Here is a 25,138-nt window from a genome sequence, read left to right as displayed (position 1 = left end):
GTCAAAGATTTTTTGTCAGTGCCTTTCAAAACCACCACAAAAAGAGTTTTGATCTGTCACTTCTCTGTGTTTAAGGTTTGGTAAAATCAAATGTAGGCAACTAAAAATGTCTTGGTTAAGATCAGGGATGGTGGTCGTGGTTAAAAGAAACCAACGTTGTCTTTTGGTAGGAGACGGGTAGGAAACAGCTGTGTGCAGTTCCCTACGAGGTTTTGTGGCGGGATAACGCCAACACTTCATCTTCCTTTACTTTTGGGAGAGGTTTTCAAGCGTATGAACAAATGCACAACGCTGTCATTTTTGTGATGATGACAGCCTCTTTAGATCTCATGTCAACCATTAAACAAAGGTCACAAGGAAGAAAAACACACTCTGATCAAGTCTCCCACGCATTTACAAGTCTGAATGATCATAGACTTCTACAGCAGCTCATCACTTTTATCAACAAACACACACACACACACACACCCCAGCCTCAGATTCTTGGCATGAATTCCTCATAGTTAAAAAAAGAAACATCCCCTCTCCCCCTTCCCACCTCCCACAATCCCCTCCTGCCTGTCTGTGTGCCATCCCTGAACCCTCCTGTAACAGATCCAAACTGAGAGGAGCTCTGTTTGTGTTCCTGCCTGTTGATGTGTGACAGCAGGAGAGAGCAGATCATCTGAGTTCCCGTATCATCCGGATAGTTCGTTTCTTCAGCCAGACGCTGCTGTTTCTCTTCAGCCCTGTCTTTTCACATATTACGCGGTACTGAATGGGGGGCTGCGATGACCCCTACGGCGGAGCCACCAGTCGCCATGTCTAACTCTGGTTTCCCCGGTTGCCGCACTATCTCGCAGCACCTGAACGACCTGAAGAAGGAGAACTTCAGCCTGAAGCTCCGGATCTACTTCCTGGAGGAGAAGATCCAGCAGAAGTTTGAGGAAAGCAGCGATGGCGTGCACAAGAGGGTGAGTGAGAACACGAATGATGCATGCAGGGAATTATCAACATCAACTGTGTCTGCATGCTGTGGATGCTTTCCCTGCAGGTATCGGCTCTGCGGTGCAGCCTGGTTGTTTTCAGAGCTGCAGGTTTGTGTTTGACAGTTATTAGCACTGACAGCGGGTCTCCGGCTGCTCTGCAACAGCTCATACGCACTGTCAGTCACACATTTCTGCCTGTGAGGCTGTTTTCAGAGAGACTACAGTTTGTCCCAGTGCTGTCAGGGGTAAACCAGCAGGTACTTAAGGGCCTCTCACCCACTACGGGGCACCCAAATGAACCGAAAATGTGAACTCTCTTTAAGTTTGTCCACTGAGCTCGAAAGTAGTCCTTTTATTCATCAACCTTTGACAATTAATCCCTTTTTAAAATGAGCCTCCCACAAATAAGCACTGCAAAATCAAATTGCTGCATCAAAAGGATTGACATGTACTGCAAATACGTGACAACCTATGTTTGTTTAATGGAAGCTTAGTACCGCTAGAGAACAAGTTGGGGGTGAGCCACAGTTAATACATTGCATTTGACCTGTTCTCCTTCGTGGACTGTGAGCGTCAACTTATTAGAACATGTCTTCTCACTTTACAGCTGACTCGGTCAAGGTCCGACTACACTTTTTAAGGGCTTTTAATGTGAACGCTCCTCTGTATATGTACAAATGTGATTCGTTGCCAGTATGATCTCGTTCTGGGCGGCCCTTGACCCAGAGGAGCCCGTTTGCCGCAAACAGGGCTCAACAGTGTTTTCTTGCAGAAGGACAACTCCGTGATGCCTGAATGAAAAGCAGTTGCATCCTTCTCGTGTTTTTACTCCCCCCACAGTGACTGTCTGACCTGTTTTCTGTCGACTATAGACCCATATGACCTACATTATTAGAGCCTGAGAACCCTGAGGCCCGCTGTTTGCATGCATGCACACTGTGCATGCACTGCGCTAGTTTAATTCCTCTTGCATCTATACGGCGGAAGCAGCAACACTTGCGTTGTGAGTCAGTGTGTCAGTCATCGGACTTGCTGCACACGGACATGAAGTTCACTACACTGACATGTATAACTCCAGATTGATGTACAGGAAAAGCAAATCGCCAGTGCGGGCAGATACCTGCACGAGAGCAAACTACCAGTTCAGTCCAGTTTGTTGCTGCGTTCAGAGCCAAGAGTTAAAAGCGGAGGCGTTGCTGGGTGGAGGACCGTGGGGGGGGAATAGTGGATGTTACACTGGGGTTAGGGGCTCCAGTGGAGACAGATACAGCAGGTGCTCATATCCCTGCCGCTGTTTATAGTCGTACAGAGCTCCCTGAAATACAAGTCAACACGTGCAACTTGGGAAGCCCATTCAGTGTGTCTCTCTGCAGCACTGAGCAGAACTCCATGTGAAGAAAAACAATTAAGAATTATGAATTAGATAACACTGGAGATATGGTCGCTTTCATGTTTTTGCATGAGAGGAAAACAATGGTTTGCTATATTGGAACATTGTTCTCCTCTGACAATGTAGCATCAGTGTTGTAGCCTATAAAAGCTATGAACTGTTGACTGGAGCTATGTTAAGGTGCACTGACGTACACTTTAACATAGCAGCCAATCAAAAAGAAGTATTCTCTGTGGCCTTGGAATCAATATGATATCAATACTGTGATTTTAAGCCAGCCATAACCTTGAATTATTGAGATATCTAGCCACTCTCCAGCATCATAAAGACTACATTTGTGGTACATTTCTTTCTATATCAAACTACAGCTGACTATTGAACATTGCCACTGATCACTGACGTTGTTTTCACTGCATACTGGCTCTGTAATCCTGGTTTTAAGTGCAACAAAATCCCACATCTGAACAAGAATGTGCTGTAAATACATGCGATTTTGACTTAATACCCCACTGAGACACTGACCGGTTCTTATGTTTTGTTGAATGAATCTCTTTCTCAGAACATCGAGTTAAAGGTTAAAGTGGAGAGTCTGAAAAAGGAGCTCGAGGAGAAACAACAGCTTCTGGACACAGCTCTGTGAGTATTTGTCTTCTTGACTCCCAGCTACCATGATGGTGCCTCGAACCTCCAAATGTATCCAACAAATCGCTCACCCGTGGTATATTGCATGTCTAGGACAGTCCGCCTTTAGGGGAACCTGACAGAGAAGTACAGAAACACTCTTTTCATCGCTAGTTTTATTTTATTTCCCATGAGTCCCTCCGTACATCAGAGCCCGGGCGCCCTCGGGACCCGGCGGCCTCTCATCACACGCGAGCCCACTGGCCCAGTAGACTCACCTAGCTATCACAACACACACGCTAAGCTCTGAGGAATGCCATGTATGGGCTCAGCACCGAAACGCTTTTGAAGGGGATGAAGTGGCTCTGTGTTCTGGGTCGTAGGGCGAAGAGGGGATGAGGGGTTGGAGGGGGGGGCGAGGGACCCGCTGAGGGTTTGTTTTGAAGGGGGGAGGGTGTAGAGAGAGAGAAGGGCAGAGGTGTCTTGCGGTTGTCGCATTGCTGAGTCGGGAGAACTATTTGAGCTCCAGCACCTGTCTGTGAGGCAGCTGTCTGTCTCTTAGCGGATCAGTTCATTTTAACATCTTTACCAAAACAAAACAAAAACATATCTTAGGGGACATGTCATGCTCATTTTAAGTTTGTCACTTTCATTTTGGGTTTCTACTAGAACATGTTTACATGCTTTAATGTTGAAAATAAAACAACATTGGCGCCTGTCTCTTTAAGTCCCCTCCAGAAAAAGCCCAGTCTGCTCTGATCAGCTGGCCAGAAACATATGGCGCCCCTTTGCAAAGGTAGATCTCAAGCCGTGGAGATACTCAGATGGGGGGCGGTATATTCTAACGAACCTGTGACATAAGAAGGGGAGCCAAATCTGATTGGTTAGAAGGATCACATGTTTTCTGATCTAGGCAGCCCACAAAAAACTGACTGTCTTTTTTAAAATTTCTTTTTTACTGTTTCTTCAGTGCCATATTTCAACGCTTTTAGCACAAGAATGAATTCCCATTCTTTATTGTGTTGGTGTGGAGGCAGAAATCTCACATAAAGACATATTTCAGAACCGGGACACAATAAAACCCTTTTTATGGACAGACACCACCAGAGGGAAGTGACAGAAAATGTTTTTTGTTGACGTGGTGGACTGATGTATGAATGCTTCTTGTATTGACACACAATATGAATACACTTCCAAGGGGTTCACTGGGCTGTCTCTGCTTGCAACACGTCCTTTTTTACTGATACATTGAGGTATTATTCTAGAGATTTTGTGTCGGTTCGTGCACTCTTTGATCTGAAAAAAATACACTACGCTATATGAGCGCGCACAGATGAAATGCTGCATGTAAGGCATGGAGGAAAAGGAGAGCTGCTGACTCCACAGATTGTAGAAAGCCTTGGACGTGGTGTTTTTCTGAAGGTACATTCTGAAAGTTAGTTTTGTTGTTTCGTCCTCCTGCTTAACCGACACTACACTCATGTACGTAAGTAAGGATGGCAAATCCTGTCCATTACCGTTGTTTGGTGATTGGAAAAAACATCATTAGCTCAGTTGCAGTCTTCATCACGCAGTGTGGGCAGTAGTAACGTCAGTCAATGTAGCGCTTTGTCAAAATAATGAAAAGTAGCAGGAATTCCAGCCTTTGAGGAGAGCGAGCGTCTGAGTGGAGTCTGGGGTCAGTGCCGAGGCTCTCTGTGCCCTGCTGTTTCATAAATAAACTCTCTGGCCACAGTTTATCATTAGAGCTATTAACAGAGCCTGACTGATAGATGTGGGGAGGAAAAGTCTGAGTGTGACCTTCTTGGTGTTGAAGTTGCTGAGTGGTGGAGCAGTGACAGACCGGCCCACCGAGGGGTCCGGAGACATTTCCCTCATGGGGCCCATGTTTCCTCTCCCCTGGACACACGGTTCACTCTGTTTAAGTGTTTTGTGATTAACCTGAGCCGAGCGAGGAGGGTTCTGCTCCCGCTCCATCCCTCTGTCTGTTAGCAGAGTGTCACAAAAAACATGCAAACAGATTACAATTACATTTTGTGGAATTTGTAGACACAACCACCTTTTTATAAAGCCAGGTTTCCTCACCTGTAATGCAAACCACCTTCGCTAACATCATAAAAAATGAATACACCATATACATTAATTGCAGTGCAGAGGGGCCTTTTTTGCACAATGCAACTTCTACATATTTAAAAAGTTTGGTTGTTGTTTGGTCTGTCATCCATGAATCAAATTTGAAATGATATGTGCAGAATGTGGACCTGAATATGGACCTGAAAACAATTTTTTACCTGTTTTTTCAACCTTCATCGAACAAATACCATCATTTTTTTTTTCCGTATAGTGGTTTTCATGCCATTTCAAACAGTCAGTTGAGACATTTCAGAGAGTTTTACATATGATCTTGAATTGGTTGCCAGAATCTTGTGGGTGTGGCTGATTTGAAAAAAACTGTTGCAACCACTTTTCCACATTGAGCGATCCTGGCAGATATAATAATATAGCATTTTAGATACACCAACATTAAAAATGGTTGTAACTCAGTGCTCAGCCTGCACAATTCAAGAATAACATCCCATAAAACTCATATTGCTTCTGATGACCTTCACACACTGATCCGTAACTAACGTATCGAGCAGTATCAGATTTTGTGGAGTAGAGACAGATTACATGCAGTGCAGAACGTTATGACCTTTGAGTCTTTGGGACTCCCGTTAATGACACCCTGATCTAATTGACCAGCTCTAAATAAATCATGAGTGTGTTTGTTGTCTACAGGGGAAAAGAAGCCAATGAAATAAACCCGTCTGTCTCTGAAAGCAGCTGTTTGTATTGCATACATGTATTATTCAGGGTCTCCTCAACCAAGTAGACATCTGCATCGGGGCCAAGATATTATGATTCAAGAAGAATCCTCTTATCAAAAATATTCTGATGTTTCAAGCTAACGCGTCCCTTAAAGAAGGAGTTTGTATTTTGCAGCTTCCCTTGTAGAATAATCGTTGTCCGAAACTACAACCCCAATAGGTCGACGGCAGAGAGCCTGTCCAATCAGAATGAAGCAGAGCTGCAGTGTCGCCTGTCAGAGCGTCAGGAGGAGATCATCCACATGCAGGAGATCCTCGAAACCAAAGTTCAGCTGCTACAAGAGGTACAGACACACAAACACAAAGTCACTCCCAGGATCCATGCAGCAACTGAGCACAAGACTCAAATAATAATAATAAACAGGAACGATCCCTTTAAACAAGATGACATGCAAGATCACTGACAGACGAACTGATTTGATCTTTTTTTACTCCCGTCTGTGTTGCGTTCAGGAGGCCTCGCTGGCACGAGGTGAGGCCGAGCAGATGGCCTCGCTGGCGGACTCTGAGGGTCAGCGCTGCCTGGCTCTGGAGAGAGAGATGGTGGAGAGGATGGAGGAGGAGAGCGGAGGCTCAGGTGGACTGCTCACCCGGCAGGCCATGGCTGACAAAGACAGGTGACTTTGACCTCCTGTTGAAAACATTCATGCGGTAGTTAGTCCCAGCTTTTATTTTTTCCGGTACTATTTTCTCACTTTACAGACACAATTTATAGAGGACACAGTTTACGGATTAATCAAAAAATACCAACCCAGTCGGCAGAAAAAATGTTGGTATTCTGCAAACCACGTTGAATGTTAAAAGAGCCGGTTTCTGAGCCAAAAATATGTTTCAAATCAGCCTCATATCACACACAATCCCACGTGGTCAACGCTGTGTAATGATTGGTTGGGTTCAGGCAACAAAACGACTTCGTTAAGGTTGGAAAAAAGATAATAATAACATAACGTAATGTAACAACCATTACAACAAGGGGACTGAGTATACTTGGCCCTTGTGGCGGGGGAGGGGCCAATAGAGAATGCTTATGTGCAGGCTCCAGAATTTTGTGCTACGCTCCTGGATGTCGGTGCTATTTACAGCACTGTTGACACTGATACTGCCGCTGACACTGGCAACGACTGACCTCGTCTAAAACAGCCCACAACAAAGAGCCAGAGCTCTGACTTACATACTGTAACTGACCCCAACACTGGCCCGGGGTCAGATCTTTGAACTTCACTGCAGCTTGAAACTTGTTATGCTGAGTCTCTCTCTCTCTCTCTCGCTCTCTTTTTCTCTCTCTCTCTCAGGGTGATCGAGGAGCTGACGCAGCAGAAACGTTCGCTGGGTCTCCGGGTCGACGGGCTCGAGGTCAAAGTTCACAATCTCTCCTCTCCTCTCAAGAGGCAAGAACGAGAAGCTGAGGTATTTTTGCCCCGTCCGCACCCTGCCAAAAAATCCATGCATATGCTGAGTGGCCTCAAACACACACGTGTTCACACATCTAATGCATTCTACTGACAACTGGGCCCGTGTTTAATAACTTGTACTGAAAAGCTCCTGGTTAGGACCTTAAATCCAGGCTCTGAACGTGACCCAATCAGCTGAGCCAGGTGCTATCTGTGTTTTGGCTCAAACCACAGACGGACATATTGTGGCTGACAAGATCAGGCCCTGTATGGTTATGTTGTCATTAAACACCTTACTTGTTGTCAGAGCCGTACCGTAAGAAAAGCAGATTTTCGATGATGCTTTCTGTGTAACATAAGTTTACTTCTCCTTCCCCCACAGAGTCCCGGTGAGAGCCGAGCCCACACACACATGCAGGTAGGAAAAGCAGTAAACGCCCACCTTGTCACTGTGTGTCCTGGTAGTTGACTCCTCTCTCATAGTAACACATGTACTGAGTGTTTAAGCTTGTGTTGCTGCTGGTGAATGTCACCTTATGAAGCATTAAGTTTGCCTTTATGACTCACAGACGTGAGAGAAGAGATGTAGCTCCACCTGGTGGTGTCTGATCTGCATTGCATGTATTACTGAGGCCCGCTCAGTGCTGTTTTGTTCTCGAGTGATTTCCACTTTGGCGCACTTTCTATCTTTCCTCCACATTTCTTGTGGAAATATTGTGTTTTACTCCATTTATCTAACAGCTTTTTATGAGATAAGCTTCTAAAATTGAGTCGTAGCTTGGACTCCACAGGAGGAAATGAAGTGACAATAATGTAACACTCTGAAATGAACCAGATAACTTTAATCTTTCAGCCTTGAGAACAGTTTCCTGCGAATATTTTGTTGTTTTTCTTTAATTTGTAACAAAATATTTTCTCCTTTTTAGTGGGCTCTTTTTACGCTCAATTCCTCTATTTTTTCTTAACTTCCTTATACTTCTGTTGGCCCTGCGTTACTTATTTCACTTCCTCTGCCCTTTGTCCATTCCCTTCTTTCCTTCCTCAACTAACCTTAAAGCAGGGCAATCCTTGAAACTGTTCATAGAAGATTTTCAAGTATTCTTTACATTTAATTTGACTTAAAAATGAACTGTATCTCTTGTCTCTCTAGTATGCGTTTAGAATATCACCTAGCCCCAGATTTTCTGTTTGGAAAGTTGATCAAACACATTTATTATAGAATATAGGCCTACAACCACAAAACCACTAAATCAAGTAATAACAAAGAAACCGTGCACCATGTGGCCCTCATTGTATCAGTTGATATTACTTTTCAATGCACTTGATATGCCCCCCCCCCCCAATAATATCAGGTCACACACAGTTTAGCCTCCGCTTTCCTCACTGACGCCAGATCTAATTCTAGTCAGCTCACTGTCTGCCGGCTTGCTCCGGCTTGCTCCGGCTTGCTCCACACAGAGGCCCCGCTTCACGAGGCGGCCCATGCGTGTACCGGAGGAACCACTTGTTTACTCGGCACGGCAACAAGTGAGGCGTTTGAGAGGAGAAAATGAGCGTGGACATCAATTCTCTGCTGTCACACTTTGGTATTTCTGCCACTCTGAGGGAAAATAAACAGCGGGCGCAGTCTGTCAGCGGTGTTTGGCACTCGTCTCTGATTAGGATTAATTGATTTTTGATTGCGTGCCTCATTCCGGCCTGATCGGTGTTTCGGTGTCGTGTCTCCAGAGGCTCTTGCAGGGTGACAGATGCAGATGCAGTCAGGGCCAGAAGAGAGTCAGTGAGACTGCGGGTGTCCACTTCCACACACACACACACACACACACACACACACACAGGGAAACAGATCACATGTGAGAACAGTTGTATCAACAACACCTCCACCCTGCTGCGATAATGAAAGGCGGGTGATGGAGACTCGCGTATCTGTGGGAAACAAGATCCTGAGAGTGTGTTGAAAATGACGTGAGCGTTTTAAGAGCAGAGCCCTGTTGCTCTTATTAAGGCGCCATGTGATTCGCTGATACGAGTTTCAGAGAAATGAGAGCTCACTCCCTCCTCCCTCTCATTGTGTGACATGCATGTGAAGGCCGGACGAGGCCTGGGTGCCCCTGGGAAAGGCATGAACTCATTTCACGCTGACAATTCAGAGAATTTAATGAACCCGATGGAAAACAATCAGGCCTGTTTTTTTCAGTTCACACCCTGCACACAGAGTAATACTGGCAATGAAAAATCTTTATGAAAATGTTATATTTAGTCGCACAATGTTGTGGTATTAATGATCAGTTTCTGCCCGCTGTTCCTTTTCACCTCAGCTTTGGGGGACTGAATGCAGTGGTTTTAATTAGGCAGACAGACGGAATAAACAGCACAGCGAGCAGCTGGGTGACCAATAATTATCCCACAATATGTCACAATACTGATGCTGTGCAATGTTTCATCAGGTACGAAACATCAGCATAAGAATGACATTAAATACATAACCATTAAAACACACAATTATTCAGTGTCCAGTATTCATTACAGTGGAGTCATCATCAGCCACAGGTGACAACACTTGAACAGCACACAAAATGGAAAACAGTAAGAGAAAAATTAAATAATTAAATAGTGGAAATATAATCAATTTAAAAAAAGGGGGGGGGGGGGGTAAAAAGACAAAAAAAATCAAATAAAAGCTATCAGTGAAGTCAATTTCAGTTTAATAAAGATGTTCAATTAAGTATTTTTTGTATAACATCTTAAAATAAAAAAGCAAAACTGCAGTTTCAGACCTGATTTTGTTTTTACATTTCAGCATCTTAAAGACACAACCTGCAATTTAACGTCAACTTGGAGAGATTGGAAGCTCTATCTAAGCCACGTTTTCTACTGTTGTTAGTGTACATCAGTAAAGGACACACAGCAGTTCCACAGGCCTGTAGCTATGTTGTATTAATTGAAAAACACTCAAAATGGTGTTTTAATGCTGTTGAGTATTTGATTTGACCTTAAAGAGAAATAATGAATTAAATGCAAACAAACTAAGTGATCTAATGTTTCGCCAGAAGGAGTCCCAAATGTGTATTAAAAAGAGTCTGCATAGAGGTCTAAAGGGCTCGGTGTCCCTCCTGTTTCCAGTAAAATGGTTCAGTCCCGGCTGCAGAGGTCTCACTCTCTCAATGATGCGGGGGACCGAAAGCTGAAAACTGAAATACAGACCTGAGCCTCATCATCAGTCATGTGTCAATGTTTACAATCCCTGTTATGTTTGCAATTTAAAGCCTACATTAACAAAACCCATACATCAGCCGTCAGTTTTAACTAGAAATAATACCATTCAAATAACGATTTTAAAACATATTGGAACACAAAGAAAACTGCTAATAAAAAATTAGAAGGAGAAGATCGTATGGGTCAAAATGACAAACATAATGCATTTGGATTTGGATTTCCTTGTGTTTCAGATATTTTGTACTTCTTTGTTTTTACCACAGTATACAAATGTCAGTATTACCAAAACACAAGCCTACTTAACGTATCAAAATGCTTATAATGCAGAGTGGTGTCAGTGTATTAATAACAATATAACAGTTATATATACAGTATATATAAATTAAAAACTGTTATATTATTGGATTATTATTATTGATGTATAAGTCAATAAGTCAGTGAATCACTGCTCCCAGATGTGATAAATGATACAAAAGAATACGACTTATGTCTGTGGAATATTCCCAGAAATAGGATACGATAATACAATTATAACAGTCTTGGACTACAACCAGAGCCCACTTTTGCCAGACGGGACTAGTTAAAGCTGCGGAGTGAGACCTCCTCGCGATCTTTAGAGGCACACGAGCTTTGGTTGCTGTCAACGTTGCCTCGTTGTCTCGTTCTGAAAGCGGCTAGAGGAGCGACAGCCTCTCCCTCCATCCTCAGCTGCTGGAGCCGAGGCCGGTGAGGAGAAAACGGATCGGGGACCCGGATGGTGAACCCTCAGACGCGCAAAACCGTCGACCGGGAGGGATCGTTTTATTTTCCGCGTTCGTGTCGGATCGTAACGGGGGCACGCTGCAGCAGCGGAGAGATGCTGTCATGCAGACAGACGTCATTGATTTAAAAGGCACACAATAAAAAATACTGCAGTGACATTAGCTGGGGCTCGTTACTTTCACCGGAATCACTGAGGCGGGAATAAACCCCGGATCGATGTGACATGATGTCTGCAGTGAACCATCGAGGAAGTGAAATGCAACCCAGGACAGAGATTCATCACATCCGCTCTGCCTGCAAATCTTCTCCCTGAACTAACGCTGCTGATCACGTTGTCATGTCACCGTGATCCGACGAGATTTCTGTTTTTGAATGAGGGACAACTAGACGGATGATCCGCAAAGTGTTTATGATCAATCTGAATGCTTTATGCAGAGATTCAGTTCAACTCAAAATCTCACTTTCTGCCCATTTGATTCAAAGTTGATTCACGCTTCTAATTCAGTACAGAGTAGTTAAATGGATTTTATTTATGCTGTAGGCAAAATTTCAATTTCAGATTTGACATTGAAAGTTCATTTTTGACCTTGGAAACGGTAGGAGACGAAGCAATCTCTCACCACAAGGTAGTGGAGCTGGAGCTTTCAATCATATGACACGATCTTCCTCAGCAGAACAGAGTCTGAAACACACAAAACACAATCAACTTAAGCTTAAAAACACATACTTTTCATGAGGACAGCAGGTCAACACTAGACATTTGAAGGCTGAAGAGCGACATCAAAGCATCTCTGTACAAGGATGAATGAAACTTATCTGGGAAAAAAAAAACTGTTGGACCACGCCTGAACTAAAGTCCAGTCAAAGGTTCTTTACTCTGAACACTTGTGATTTCATCCTTCAATCCAAAGACGGCTTTTAGACGCGACAAAATAAATTGACTTGACTCTGAAGCGCTCCTATATTATTGGTCCTCCGTTCATTGCAACGTGCTGTTGTGATGCTGGACGTGGTGAAGATGAAGGAGGCGTGCAGGATCTGCGCCCGCGAGCTCTGCGGCAACCAGCGGCGATGGATTTTCCACCCGGCGGCCAAGCTCAACCTGCAGGTGCTGCTGTCTCACGCCCTGGGCCACGAGCTGAACCGGGACGGCCGCGGGGAGTTCGCCTGCTCCAAGTGCGCCTTCATGCTGGACCGCATGTACCGCTTCGACACGGTCATCGCCCGCGTGGAGGCGTTGTCCCTGGAGCGTCTCCACAAGCTGCTGCTGGAGAAAGACCGGCTGAGGCAGTGTATCGGAGGTCTGTACCGGAAGAACAACGCGGAGGATGGGAGCCTGGCTCCGCCTGGGTCCGTTGTGGTGGTCGTTGGGATTGATGCAGAGTCCGAGGACTCGCCTGTGGTGGATCTGTCAGCCCTGCAGGATGGAAGATACTCGAATATGATCCAGGATGATCTGACTTACTCGGTATATGAATCCTGGGCTGATAAGGAGGACCCGGCCCTGGACCACCACACCCATCACGACCACCACCACCAGTGCACAGGAGCAGACACTGTCTCTGGCCAGAAGCCGAGGCGGTGCAGGGGTTGTGCAGTGCTCCGTGTTGCTGATTCCGACTACGAGGCAGTGTGTAAGGTGCCTCGCCGGGCTGGACGCAGGAGCACATCCTGCGGTCCATCTACCCGCTACTCAACAGCCACTCTGGGAGTCGAGGATTCTGGCAGAACCTCTGAAGAGTCTGAGGCTACAGCGGTCGCCTTTGAGTCCTCTTCAACCGAGTTGGACACTGATAAGGTCATGTGTGACAGAACGAGTCCCAGCCCGGCATCATCCGTAGAATCTCTTGACACAGCCGTGGACGTGAGTTGCCTTCATGTGAACCACAAAGAAAGAGACGAAACTGGTCCAGAGGAGGCTCCAGTGAGAAGGGACGCTCCTTGGGACAAACCCCCGAGTGAGAGCTCCCTCTCCGGGCTCGAGATGATGCTGAGCCTCCTGAGGGGCTGGGAGTACCGGCCAGTGAAGCCCCAAAGGGGCAGCAAGCTCCCAGTTCTGAGCAAAATCAAACTGGAGCAAGGCCTGTTGCTACCCCTGCCCATCCAACTGGGGTCGCCCTTTGGAGGGCCAGCAGACTGTGAGCTGTACTCCCACCAGCCCGTACCGGAGATCGTGACCCCGTGTCCCCAGCGGGAGCTGCAGGCGGAGCTGGACGAGATGGAGGAGCAGTGGCTGGATGATTATGTTCAGTGCGGTCCGTTCCGCTTTCAGCAGGTAGACTAGTGGCCACAATACCTGGTTGACCTATGACCTCACAGTAGTTGATCCTGTCGGTGTTGAATCTGGAGCTTTCATTTAGACAGGACAGTAAGACCATGGTGGGTTGCATTATGGGAAATACAAAAGACCAAAAGTCAGGACTTCTCAGCCTCTGAGGCTTCGATTTTTATCTTTTTTTGTCATGTCTTTTGCATTGCAAGTCCTCAAACTTTATGGAAGAGCAATACAACATTTTTTGGAGTGCCTCTTGAAAAAACGTTTCCCATTTAAATTCTGAAAGTAAGGAAAATTTGATAAAAGCAAGAACTAGCCTGGTCCCAGACCTCTGAGTCACAGCCGACAAACAAAAGGGCATTTCAGTCTACTTTTCAGGCTAAAACTTAACGGCTGTGTGACGACCATGAAACCAGGTTTGAAACCTGATGTTATCCTTTTGAAATAATGCCCAGGCGGTTTTCGCTGTCTATAAGAACTGATAAAGTACAGGAAAACAAATCTGATGAAGGGTCCGAGCGTCCTCCATCCAGACTGTACGAGGTCGAATCTCACTGGGTGTTTATGTCTCGCTCATCTCCTTCGCGGAGGAGAATGCTGAACACACCCGCTGCCTTGATTACCCTCTCGGGGAGCATAAATGCTCGTCCTCGTCGGTATCCTAGCAACACTTCCGTTGCCATGGGAACAGTCTCCAAGCACCGCAGCAGTCAGTCCGTGTGAAGGGCTCCGCTCCGGCCGATCCACGTTCATAACGTCTATTGTTATGTTGATGATCAGCGTGAATGTGGCTCAGTGGGCCAGCAGCGCACAGACAGAGACAAGGCAGCTCTGTTACGGTCCCTCATGTTGGTTCATTGCTCTATTATACAACAATATGCCAATCTGTACAAAAGACCTCTCACTGCTATGAATGAGGAAATTTACACTCCTGCCATTTACACACGGATAAAGGCTCCACAGCATTTAAAGATGCTGGTGACTTTAATGTCTCTAACTGCTGCCCTTTTACACCAGAGGTCTGTTTCGTGATTTAACAGAAGAGAAGACGTCTCGTGTTTTGTAAATGTAGCACACAGGTTCACCTCAGCCTGTGTAACCTGAGTGATCCCTCCTTTAATCCCGACGGAAGTGGATCGTAGCGGTCGCATTGAGAGAATTCTGTCCTAGATTTCTCACAATAACATTTCACCTTTTCAACCATTTCCTGGGTCTTTCAAAAAAACTAAAATTGTTCCTTTTTAAAAAAGAAATGCGCAAAACATTTTCAGATTGCTATTTTTATTATGGGACCCATAAAACACAGTGTTCCCTATGATTTTTTTGTATAATATTTTTCCGTCACCGTTCTCCAGTACAGCCCTGTGTTGTTGTGGGGCCGCAGTTAAAGCAGCTATAGAAAAAGGTCCCACATACAGCCTCCCAAAGGGCACAGTGACATCACATCATTACACAGATCACAAAAACAAGGAAGTCAACAACATGCTGCCACAGCAACAGCCGCTTCCACAGGAAGTCATCCAGCAGTGAGCTGACATCACTTTCCACTTTCTCTCAATCATTCACACAACAGCTGCAGGAACAACACACATAACTGTGTGTGTGTGTGTGTGTGTGTGTGTGTGTGTGTGTGTCCAACTTTTCACCACTGATTATTTGTCCCTTTGTCTTTCAGAGGCTGATTGATGAGCAGGAGAGCCAGCTCAGTCAGTATGAGAGCGACGCAGGTCAGTGTGTCGGCGAGCTGCAGAAGGCCCAGGACCAGGTCTGCTCGCTCCAAACCAAGATCAGAGAGAGCGAGACCAGGAACCAGGTACGAACACCTCACCCCTACTGTACCAACTCCGGACCAGTTCCTCACCCATCTGAGCACGAGTCGTTCAGGTCTACAGCAACACTTTCTGTACTGAGTCTCTTGGTGTGTGTGTGTGTGTGTGTGTGTGTGTGTGTGTGTGTGTGTGTGTGTGTGTGTGTGTGTGTGTGTGTGTGTGTGTGTGTGTGTGTGTGTGTAGAAGCTGCAGGAGCGTCTCGGTGAGATGGAGTTGGAGCTGCATTCGGCCCAAGAGGAAGCCCAGCGACAGGAGAGAAGCATCCAGAACATCACTGATGCCGTGAACTCCAAGGAGACAGAGGTAGAGAGACGTATAGACAGACAGACACGTAGAGGAAAACAATGTCAGGAAAAAGAGGCCAAGAAGCAATAGATTTAGACAGAGAAAGAAAAGACTGAACACAGCAGAGTGTCACAAGAGGAAACGCACAAAGAAAGCACAGTTTCATATTTAAACTGTGTGTGTGTTTGTGTGTGAGCAGGCTGCAGAGCTGTATCGGGTGATTGAGGAACAGAATAAGATGCTGTGTTCTCTCAAAGAGCTCGCCAACCGCAACCAGCTGCAGCAGCTGCAGGTTTGTCCTCCATGTATGACATGACACTGAATAATACCACCGTAGAGCTTCTTTATTTGTATACTATACAGGATGACACAGATTCACACCATAGCCACTGAAATAACTTGTTTCTGGTTGTCTACAATCTTTTATTAGGACGGCTTAGATGTGGTTTCAGTCGAGTATTTCACCACCATTCAAAGCTTTCCTTTCTCTTCCTCCACACATCCGTCCCCTCTCCGCCCGTGGGACCCTGCAGGTGTCGGGTGCGGACAGTATTCGCGGTCAGGGCGAGGTCCTGGCTCTGCAGGCGTCTCTCTTCCGGGCTCAGCTGGAGCTGCAGGCCGGTCAGCATGCGCAGCGGCAGGCGGGCAGGACGCAGGAGGACCTGAGCCGAGCCCTGCAGAGGCTGGAGAAAGACCTGCAGGGGGCGCTGCAGCACAGGAGGGAGACGGAGAGGCACAACCAGGTGAGAGACGACGGGAGTGTGACCGCTTTGAATTGTTAGTTCTACTTGTTGGTTTACGTCCTTCTTTTTTATTTTTTGCTAATTTCTTTTACCGAGTCTGAGACCGCCCTGCATCTTGGCTCTTTGTCGTTTACTGTGACGTGTGTGCGTGACGTTCAGGATCTGCAGCTGGCTCTGCAGACGGCTCGATCGGCCCTGCAGGAGAGAGAGGAGCAGCGGAGGGAGGCCGAGGGAGAGAGAGAGAGGCAGGACGAGGAGAGAGAGAGGACCATCAGAGAGCTGAGGACCTCCCTACTGACCAAAGAGCAGCTGGTAGAGGTCAGACAACTGAAAACCACTATTCTCTGAGGCTTTTAGATAAACCTGCACCAGCACTTACAAACACTCACAGGATTCTCACAGCGGTCACTTTACAGAACTCTGGCATGTGAAGCATGCAAAGAATCCAAACAGAAAACGCAGACTAGATGCTCCGACAAAATTCAGCTGAAGTGACTCAATAGCTCCACAGTTGTTTCCAGAAGAATTCAGAGTTTCTGTTGATGGATTCACTTCCACTAATGTGGTATCTGTTTTCAAATTTCCCAGTAGATAGACAGAAAGGTTTAGAGGTCCACCCAGGCCCTGCTTTTTTGGACTAAATCGTCGGGCCCCACTTTTTCTGTTTTTATGACGCCCACACACACACATACACACACACACACACACACACACACACACACAGAGTGGTAATCTTATTCTGAACTCTTATTCTAAACTGGTGTGCGCTGACTGATTATTTTGTTTTTTGAATCAGAACTACTGTGAGCTGTTGGAGGATCCAAAGGAGAAGAGAGACTCTCTGCTTCACAAACTCCACCAGCGCATCAGGGAGAAAGACCGAGCTCTGGAGGTAAACAACACACACACACACACACACACATACACGTACACACACCAATGGTCATCTACTACATCCTGTGAGCCTCTGTGAGTTACCTGTCATTTTTGTGCTCTAAATAAAACCAAATCTGATTGTAACAACAAAAAATACACATATTCGCAACCTTTATTTAACCAGGGAAAGCCTCATTGAGATGAAAAATCCAGAAACTTTTAGTGCCCATTTTGGAAGACTCCTAGTTTTCAAAATGGACTACTCGGCGGTTTAAGGCCACACCTAACCCGTCAGGTTCAGTGATGATTGATGCTTCTTTTTCCCCCCGTCCAACCCCCAGCGAGCGGTGGACGACAAGTTCCGCAGCGTGGAGGAGAAAGAGGAGGAGACCCGCCGGCTTCAGCTGCTGCTCAGAGAGAAGGAGAGAGACCTGGAGAGGCAGCGCTGCGTCCTGTCAAACAACGAGGAGACCATCACTGTGAGAACACGCACACACACAAATCAAACGTCTTCTCCCTCTCAGTCTGCCGCCACCACCTCTCATTGTTGGTGGTCTGTGTGTGTGTGTGTGTGTGTGTGTGTGTGTGTGTGTGTGTGTGTGTGTGTGTCAGAGCCTGGAGGTGCTGGTGCGTGGTAAGGCTTTGCATCTGGAGCAGGTGTGCGACGCCTGGAGGAACGTCCAGCGGCAGCAGCAGGAGGGCGGAGAGAGACAGAGCAGCATCCTAAGAGAGAAAGACGGCATCATCAGCCAGCTGCAGGCGGCGCTGCACGCTCACACTCAGGAGGCCCAGGTACAGACAGGAAGTGACCTTTAAAACAATAACATATCCTTTATAATCAGATCCTCAGATTTAAATTAAATGCAGCTGCTGACGAAACATGTCTTTTTCACTGCGAAAGTGGCCATAGTGTCATGTTTGTGAATTATAAGTATAGTCACAGAATTTCAAAATAAGGGCACGCTGTTATTGAAAATACCATCCGAGATTCAAGGAACCTGGATCATATTGTCAGTAATGTGGCCATTGTGTTTGTTATTTACCTACAATTTTCCTTTAATAAATCAAAGAACCAAGACAGAGAAACAGAAGAATAATTTTAGCTGACTGACTGAGCCCAGATTATTTAAACCACATGTGAAGCACAGGTGGGAAATTGATGATTCCATTTTCCTGCTTTATTGTCAGATTTAACATGCATTGAAAACTGTACCAAAATAGGAACATGAGCAGCTAAAAATAACGCTTCACTGTTGTCTTTTCCTGCTGTGGATTCATGCTTTTGTTCTTCTTCACTTCTCTCGGATGCAGGATCTGCGCTGCTCCATACTGGCTCAGATCCAATCAGCTCCCAGCGATGTTCTGGAGGAGCTGAAGGTCCGCCTCCAGCTCAAAGACCGCCTCTTCCAGGAAGTGCTGGCCGACCGAACCAACCAGGCCCAGGAGCACCAGGAGCAGGTCCAGGATCTCCTCAGAACCATCAGCTCCAGGGACCAGTACATTCAGGTAGAGGAGAGGAGGAGCTCAGTAGAAGCGTTCAATATAAAGTTGTACGGGGGGAAAAGTGACACCAATCTCCCTCCAGGACTCCGCGGGCCGGCTCAGCGAGGTGATGACCGAGCAGACGGGGAGGCTCCAGGAGCTCCGCAGACAGCTGAGCTCAGGTGTCGGATCCAGGTCCGACTCTGTACCGGACTTGGCTGTTGAGCTCCAGGTGGTGCAGGAGGAGCTGCGTCTGGCTCTGAGGAGGGGGCAGGAGAGCCAGGAGCTGAGCAGGAATCAGGCCAGTAAGGTGGACTCCCTTAGCAGGACGCTGCATGTGAAGGAGGAGATCATCAGGGTCAGTGAGACGGATCTTTCTACATGTTTGAAATTTTGTTTTAACATACTCATACTTTATATTCTCATATAAGAAGCCAATATTCAAAACATGGCAGTACTTATCTAGCTTCCAAAGAGCCTTTTTACCCAACTGGGTAAAAAGGCTAGTATTTCCCAAAATATGAGAGACTCGGACAACATTATTAGTTGAAATAAACAGAATGTAACATCCCTGTTTCTGCTGATTTAAAATGCAGCTTTCTGTCCTCTATTAACCCAATATTTTGTGTTGCGTATGTGTTGCGTATTAATGCATGTGTGTACATGTCATGGTCTTCTGTTTTTGTGTGTGTGCATGTCTGTGTGTGTGTGTGTGTGTGTGTGTGTGTGTGTGTGTTCTGCAGGACTTCCAGAGGCAGATGGTGGAGCCCTCCGGTCTCCCGCTGTTAGAGCGTTTGACCCAGGAGGTCCAGGAGCTGAGGGAGAGCCTGGTCCAGCGGGACGGTACCCCGGCCAGAGGCCCCATCCTGGGCCGAGACCGGCCCAACGGCAGGCAGCCCGAGTTTGGAGGTGGGCATCAGAGAAGCATGGGACAGTATCTGTAACAGCATCGGGGAGCCGTGGCTGTGGTGTGGGGCTCTGAGTGTCCTGCTGTGGTGGTGGTGGTGGTGGTGGTGGTGCTGCGTGGGGGTGGTGTTCACACTGATTTAACAAGATTTAACACCTTGTGGGTGTAAATAGTACTGAATTCAATTTGTTGCACGCTTCTTAACACTTCTCAGTTTAAATCCCCCTTAACAAGCGGCATGATTTAGTTTGACCTCTTGAATTATTGCATTGTGTTCAATATTGACTCAAACATGACATACTTTGCATTGTTTGAGAGCAAAAAGCCTCACAGCTCCAACCATGTTAAAGGTCCAATGTGTAGGATTTAGGGGGATCTTTTAGCAGAAAGGGAATATAGTTTTCATAAAACTATATGACATACTGTATATATGTTTTCATTTGCGTATAATCACCTGAAAGTAAGAATTGATGTCTTCGTTAGCTTAGAATGAGCCCTTCATATCTACATACGGAGCAGGTGCTCTTCAGGGAGTCCGCCATGTTGCACCGCCATGTTTCTACAGTAGCCCAGAACGGACAAACCCAACACTGGCTCTAGAGAGGGCCTCTTACTGCCATAGTAGTTCTCAGGCATTGGGGAAGGGAGGGGTATTCATCACTAGATATCACTACAGCCTACACACTGGTCCTTTAAGTTCCCAATATAATGCTAATATAGTATATATATATTATAATAAGGCAAGAAGAGGCTGACATTTTGGTTCAGTATCATTCTGACTGATCATGACTGTAATCAGTAGCTTTATTTTAGGTGCTTGTCCACAAAAAGCTTGTTGGGGGGGCAGGGGGGGTAGAGTGGTGGAGCTCCTGTTCCAAAATACAACAAAAATATTGAATAATACAAAATACATAAAATGATTGATAAATACTAATAACTAATTTACTGATTTTAATCAAAACACACATCAATTAAACCCGATTGTACAATCCTCAGACTTCAATTCTGAAAACTCTTTGAATTATTTCTGTTTTAATAATTCATTTTTGTAAATAATATACACAGTTTTTTTTTAAAATCATTTTGTCATTTTGGAACAAAGCTCTTCACGTTAACTCATCTGGGTTTAATCCTCAATGATGGCACGGTTTCATTTAATTGTTTTGTAAATGTTTCAGTGCAGTTTAACGTTAAAGACTGCTTTCATATTTTCTATTTTGTATGACTCAAAGCATAATTCACTCTGTTCAATGGGGCTATAAATGTGTTTATGTATTTGGTTACGTATGCCAGCATATTTAACCTTGTACGTGGATGTGTGGGTGCCTTTGCACGTTCAGCAGCTTGAATGATTCTGTTTCTGAGTGCTGCAAAAAAAAAAAACTCACATTCTGTTTTACTGAACAATATGAAAATATAAGCACATTGCCTTTATGTGATTATGAATATGTATACTTACTGTACAGCTATCCTTATGGAGAAATGTTTAATGTTTTAATATAAGCTTGATTCTGTGATTTAATGAGACTCGATGTGCAATTCAACAACCATCGGTTCATCTGTGTAATTCAAAATGAACAAATATCACACAATCGAGTGTCACACTGGAGCACAGTAAGTATGAATGCTTCTTTCTTCTTATTGATCTTCCCGTAAAGCGGAAGAATGTAAAGTGTGTGTGTGTCTGCACATACTCCATAAAAGGTTTTGCCACATCTGTTGTATTGCAGATATTATATTTTATTTATACATTTTCAAACCTTAACATGTAATTGATCCCGTTCAATAAACAAGTCTTCAGAATATATTCCATGTTTTATGACTTCCCGTCCTTACTGTAGCTCTGTCTCCACCACATGTATATTCGCACTCGTATTTACACAGTAACTTTAGAACGGAGGAACAAGATGACCCCTTCTCTGTGTACAACACACCAACTTCAATGTCACTTCATAGAACGTACAAAACATCCGGTTATTCCTAGTTTGCAGTTTTAATAGGGCCATATTGAGAATTTTCAAAACATTCATTTCAAATTGCCAAAGAACATTTTGACTCGTCTCCCAACTGGCATGATACTTATTCATTTCACAATTATATTTGCCCTTTCGTGATTGTCTAAAATGAAAAAAATAAATTCACCACCCTGTTACTGAATATAGTAAAGCAGTTCCAGCAGAGAAACATCAATTCCCCTTACTTGAATTTATCTTGATCTTTTTTTGCTTAAAACAGTCACATATATGATACATGTTGTAGAGAATATCCCAATAAATCAAACCAATTTAAAAAAAACACAAATTAGTGTGTAATGGGATAAAGAAAACCCACAGAAACAATACTGAGGACATGACTTCAGTGGTTTCCAAGGCCCTGAAAGTTCATATTGATATGAGACCAAATCCAAGTAGTAATGAAACGTGGAGGGTAACAGTCCTGGAAACAGGATATAGCACTGAGGATGCTAATTAGAGACAGGCCTATAGTTCACTTCATCAACAGGACTTTCAAGAAAAGTCTTGGCCATGATTTATCTCACTATTATAGCTTGGATTACCCATAATCCTGTCCGCTTTAAATATCTTCAACTTTCCAGATCCAACCCTTCTATTGGTCCATTCTGTTCCTGAAGTGACTTCACACTGAACACTGAAGTTCTTAAAAACAGAACGCTCCTGGTTTCGGTGAACTACGAGCTGTTCATACGTACATTCATGTACGATGTTAAATTCAGCGGCGTAGCGGAAGTTTCGTTACAAGTTACATCGTGATGAAAAGAGGAGAATGTCGGCTGATCTGGATGAGCAGCTGTTTCAGAAATATACAGATGTTTTTTTCTCAGTGCTGACAGTGTGACACTCGGCAGAATGGTTGTGGAATTGCGCAAAGTTAACAGAAACCTGAGGTTGAGTGAGATGTAAAAGAAGTTCTTGTGATGGTAGAGGTCTAACACTTTCTCCTGCTTCGCGTAGAGCTGAGCTCAGAGGATGAAGACGAGGCTGATGATGATCTGAACAGCGAGTGCACTGAGAGCGTCGATGAGGAGGAGTCCAAGCTGAGGGTCCAGTCCGTGGCCAACACCAAGGTACGAATATGTTTGATGCGAATGTCTGACTGATTTATTTTTATTTTTAAAGGGAATGGAGGCCAAACATCCCGTAATAAACTCCACATTCAGTCTGAGAAGGGGTGGATTTATCATCCCAGAAGAGTGATGGATGAGGATTTCAGTTTGAATAGTTATCTATTAAGAGACATTTGTAGTTTCTGACACTTTATTTATTCATATAGAATTGTTGGGATATTTCCTTGAACACAATCCTTATTTCTTTACTTGTTGTGTATTCTGAAGATTCTGACCCTTCATGTGTCTGGCTCTCATTGGATCACTGAGAAAGATTCAGCTTTCCTTCAGTTCATTTGTGTGTATTTTATCCAGTATATAGTCTGTTATTTTAACCTCTGAAACAAACAATGCATCACAATCACCAAATGCATACAGTAAATAAAGTATACTCAAAATATCTTAACATTCCCTCTGAAACTTCTTGTCAGAGGCCTCGGTGCAACAATTCAAACTAACCGAAGGCAGGAAACAGGTTGATGTCTGAGGGTTGGCGTTTTATGAGGCATGAAGCTGCTGTGAACATTGATTGTTGATCTTGGATCTCTGGTCCATTTGCACTAAAAATGATGTATTCAATATCGTAACTGTAATTTTGCTTGGCTGTGCTCGTTTAGTGAGTTGCACCTCGGGGGGCTCGTAGCGTATTATTCAGAAACCGTTCTGACTGTCAACAGGGTTCTGGAGGTACAAGAAAGCCTCCGCCCCAGGACCTGTTGTTTGAAGGCCAGGGACTGACGGAGGTCAAGCAGCTGGTGGAGCAGAAGAGGGCGGTGGAGAGAGAGCTGGGAGAGCTGAAGGCTCAACTGGAGAAGGCCGGCTTCTCCTCACTTTCACAGATGAGGTAAGACGATGACGATAAGGCTGAATGGATCCTACGAACAAGTATTGTTTGTATCCGTCCATTAAAAGCACATCAACGGGCAACACTGTAGCACTGGGTAACATGTTCCTTCATCACCATGAACACACAAACACACACTTTAGAGCAAAAAAGAGAGAAAATAGTCCCCGACAAAATTCCCGTGATTCAGATCCACTCCAAAATTGAATGGGATCTCCCATGGCCCATGCCACACCCTTCCACCAAGTTTCACGAAAATGGAGCCAGCAGATTTTCCGCAATCCTGCAGACAGACAGACAAACAAACAAACACACAGAACCGGATACATAATCTCCATGGCGGAGGTAATTACACCACACTTATCTATTAAACCTGTTTCTAACCCTCCATCTCTCTCTCTGCCCGCTTTGAAGGAAAGCTCTGTTCAGCCTGCAGGCAGAGAACGGAGATTTGAGGCATCAGCTGAGTGAAGGCCCGCAGCCCGACAGTAAACAGAGTGATGAGCAGGAGGTGTTGGAGGAGGAGGAGGAGGAGTTGGATGTGACCATAGAAGGGACGGAGGAGGATGAAGAGGAGGAGGAAAGCTCTGAGATGTGGGACGCTTGGGACAGCGAGCCGTCTCTGTCGCAGACCAACATCCAGACCAGTGATGAGCAGAGAGCCAACAGACCCGAGTCACTGCACCTGCTCGCCAACTCCTCACAGGTACGGGGGGGGGGGCTGCTTCGTAGAACAGGCAGGTCCTCGCTCCACAGAGGACAACAACTGTCCATGCGTATAAAGCCCATCTAACAAAAGTGTTTTCTTTGTGTCTTTTCCTGTTTGTCGTCCAGGACAAACTGCCTGCCGGTCAGCCGCAGGGCGCCGTGTCCTCTGTGACGCCCGAGAAGAAGGTCCGTCTGCAGCAGAAGAGCAAAGAGCTGCAGGAGAGACTGATGGTGTCTGAAGCCACAGTGCATGCTCAGGCCGAGCAGCTCAAAGACTACAGGGAGCTGCTCAGTGAGTGGACAGACGGATGGCTTGAACTTGAAGTGTTATGTGTTGTGTCAGTCATTTGTTATCGCTCCATACATCTGTTGAGGAAAATAAGCAAAACGAACATAGCTATACAAAAAATAGAGATGGATGCCAGTGACGTCGACGGCAAACACACTGGTGTAAAGCTGCATCTCCTCCTTCTTCTGTGTCTCTGCAGCGGAGACGGCAGTGCAGCAGGACAGTAAGCAGATCCAGGTGGACCTGCAGGACATGGGCTACGAGACCTGCGGCCGCAGTGAGAACGAGGCCGAGAGGGAAGACACCAGCAGCCCAGGTACGTCTGACTGCTGGAGACTCCCTACAGGAGGGCCAGTGGACTGTTTGAATGTCTCCGGGGACTCCGTTTCAAATTGACTTTGCACAGAGAAACATACAAAATCAATAGTAGTAGTAGCATCATACAAACACTAGAGGGAAGCAAAGGAGAGTGACAGTGGAATGTAGCGTCTGTGCATGAACATCTTTAGAGGTTTATACATACTTTCCTTTAAACATCGAGTCAAAAACACACCCTTTGAA

The 25,138-nt window shown here is 45.4% G+C and overlaps 2 protein-coding genes across 2 annotated transcripts in view; both read left to right on the top strand.

Moving 5' to 3' along the window:
• Positions 1-770: 770 nt before the first annotated feature.
• Positions 771-7,812, top strand: LOC142939314 (myomegalin-like). Its single transcript, XM_076082591.1, has 7 exons — positions 771-953; positions 2,918-2,994; positions 6,007-6,130; positions 6,300-6,463; positions 7,139-7,253; positions 7,620-7,655; positions 7,807-7,812. Exons 1-7 carry the CDS (start codon positions 771-773, stop codon positions 7,810-7,812), a joined length of 705 nt encoding a protein of 234 aa, XP_075938706.1.
• Positions 7,813-11,141: 3,329 nt separating this feature from the next.
• The window catches only part of pde4dip (phosphodiesterase 4D interacting protein), a 33,693-nt gene continuing 19,696 nt past the window's right edge, over positions 11,142-25,138 (top strand). The window contains exons 1-17 of the mRNA XM_076082614.1: positions 11,142-13,490; positions 15,166-15,303; positions 15,503-15,622; positions 15,804-15,896; positions 16,138-16,347; positions 16,507-16,665; positions 17,144-17,239; positions 17,565-17,702; positions 17,836-18,015; positions 18,535-18,729; positions 18,809-19,063; positions 19,449-19,614; positions 22,585-22,697; positions 23,414-23,580; positions 23,995-24,286; positions 24,415-24,580; positions 24,777-24,893. Of these exons, the coding sequence (XP_075938729.1) occupies positions 12,216-13,490; positions 15,166-15,303; positions 15,503-15,622; positions 15,804-15,896; positions 16,138-16,347; positions 16,507-16,665; positions 17,144-17,239; positions 17,565-17,702; positions 17,836-18,015; positions 18,535-18,729; positions 18,809-19,063; positions 19,449-19,614; positions 22,585-22,697; positions 23,414-23,580; positions 23,995-24,286; positions 24,415-24,580; positions 24,777-24,893 (3,880 nt within the window). The 5' untranslated portion in view covers positions 11,142-12,215. The remainder of the gene's footprint in view (positions 13,491-15,165; positions 15,304-15,502; positions 15,623-15,803; positions 15,897-16,137; positions 16,348-16,506; positions 16,666-17,143; positions 17,240-17,564; positions 17,703-17,835; positions 18,016-18,534; positions 18,730-18,808; positions 19,064-19,448; positions 19,615-22,584; positions 22,698-23,413; positions 23,581-23,994; positions 24,287-24,414; positions 24,581-24,776; positions 24,894-25,138) is intronic.

The sequence above is a fragment of the Anarhichas minor genome, unplaced genomic scaffold (genome assembly GCF_050575085.1).
Source record: "Anarhichas minor isolate MPS153535 unplaced genomic scaffold, ASM5057508v1 ptg000096l, whole genome shotgun sequence".
Classification (NCBI taxonomy): Eukaryota; Metazoa; Chordata; class Actinopteri; order Perciformes; family Anarhichadidae; genus Anarhichas; species Anarhichas minor.
The sequence above is the reverse complement of the archived record's forward strand: the minus strand, read 5'-3'. Positions and strand labels throughout refer to the sequence as shown.

Excerpts from the sequence above, each read along its gene's own strand:
- LOC142939314 (XM_076082591.1), top strand. The coding sequence starts at position 771 with ATGACCCCTACGGCGGAGCCACCAGTCGCCATGTCTAACTCTGGTTTC. Across the intron at positions 2,995-6,006 it reads CAGCTTCTGGACACAGCTCT|GTCGACGGCAGAGAGCCTGT; the intron begins GTGAGTATTTGT and ends CAACCCCAATAG. Across the intron at positions 6,131-6,299 it reads AAGTTCAGCTGCTACAAGAG|GAGGCCTCGCTGGCACGAGG; the intron begins GTACAGACACAC and ends TGTTGCGTTCAG.